Here is a 1,191-nt window from a genome sequence, read left to right on the forward strand (position 1 = left end):
TTGATGATTGTTGCCCACAGCTAAACCAGAGCCATTTAGTTTATTACAACATAAAAAGAAGGTTTTTATTCATTAAATCTCATGTTATAGTAATATGATTGCACACACAACCTTGCAGAACAATACTTACCTGAAAGTTTTTCATGATTTAAATCTATATTTATATGTAAATTAGTTTAAGTTGTCTTAGGGCGCTGTCACACCTCGCCCATTTAGCCAGGGTATGCCTGACGTCCCAGAATCTTCTAAAATGCTGGCATACGCTGAACTTTCTATGTATTTTTCCGAATTTTGGGCAAATACATAGAGTATTCATAACGAGTCCACTTTCGTCCAATGACAGCCTAACTTATGCATAACGCAGGGCAGCGTAACGCCCATTAAATGATGCACAAGCATCAGTTAAAGCTGATCTCCTCCTGAGAGGAGCAGCAATGCGCCCGGAGGCATCCAGCCTGCATAAAAAGCTTTGTTTATTTTTCCTTTCCTGTTCTACTTACACTGTAGTGTCCATATAATCTGTAATACTCCCTACATTATCATGATAAAGCTATTTATATGCATAAATCAAGCGGAACACTATGGTGATAGCCGTACTGCTCCACTTGTGAAAGCAAAATCTGTTACGCTCTTTTTTTGGCATCAAGACAATTTTTCTTATTGCCACATTGCCAGACAGGACACTGTTAAAAAACAAAAAATAAAATAAAAGATTTCTTTGATCGCAGTATTAACCTAGCTGCAGAATTTTCGCACGTCAGACATACGCTGGTCTAAATCGTCAAGGTGTGACAGCAGCCTCAGTGGATGCACAGCCAACCATTACTGCTATTAAATGACTCGTCTTTGCAAAGTGTACCTTGTACCAGACTGTTACGGTTTTCAGGGAGGACAAGGCGTTGCAGGATGCTACCAGATCTTCCCCTGTAAGCATAACCTCTGAGTCTTTAGGAATCACAACTGCTGGGTCCAAGTCTGAAACAGGAGAAGCAAAAACAATAACATAACTTATATGGTCACTAATTGTTCTACGTTTCTCCTTGAGAACACTTCCATGTCTATCATTAGCAGTGGCGCCACTAGGGGGTGCCCAAGGCATTGCACAGGGTGGCCACTGCTAATGATACAGATGGACCCCCTGTGCAATAGCCTCATGAGACCATCCTGATCTGCGAGCTTTCAAGGTTTCAC

At 41.1% G+C, this 1,191-nt stretch overlaps 1 protein-coding gene across 1 annotated transcript in view; it reads right to left on the minus strand.

Moving 5' to 3' along the window:
- The window catches only part of LOC107098207 (cell surface glycoprotein MUC18-like), a 118,681-nt gene that overhangs the window by 23,526 nt on the left and 93,964 nt on the right, over positions 1–1,191 (minus strand). The window contains exon 8 of the mRNA XM_015395730.1: positions 860–975. Coding sequence (XP_015251216.1) covers positions 860–975 — 116 coding nt within the window. The remainder of the gene's footprint in view (positions 1–859; positions 976–1,191) is intronic.

Source organism: Cyprinodon variegatus, unplaced genomic scaffold (genome assembly GCF_000732505.1).
Source record: "Cyprinodon variegatus isolate N-32 unplaced genomic scaffold, C_variegatus-1.0 Scaffold756, whole genome shotgun sequence".
Lineage (NCBI taxonomy): Eukaryota > Metazoa > Chordata > Actinopteri > Cyprinodontiformes > Cyprinodontidae > Cyprinodon > Cyprinodon variegatus.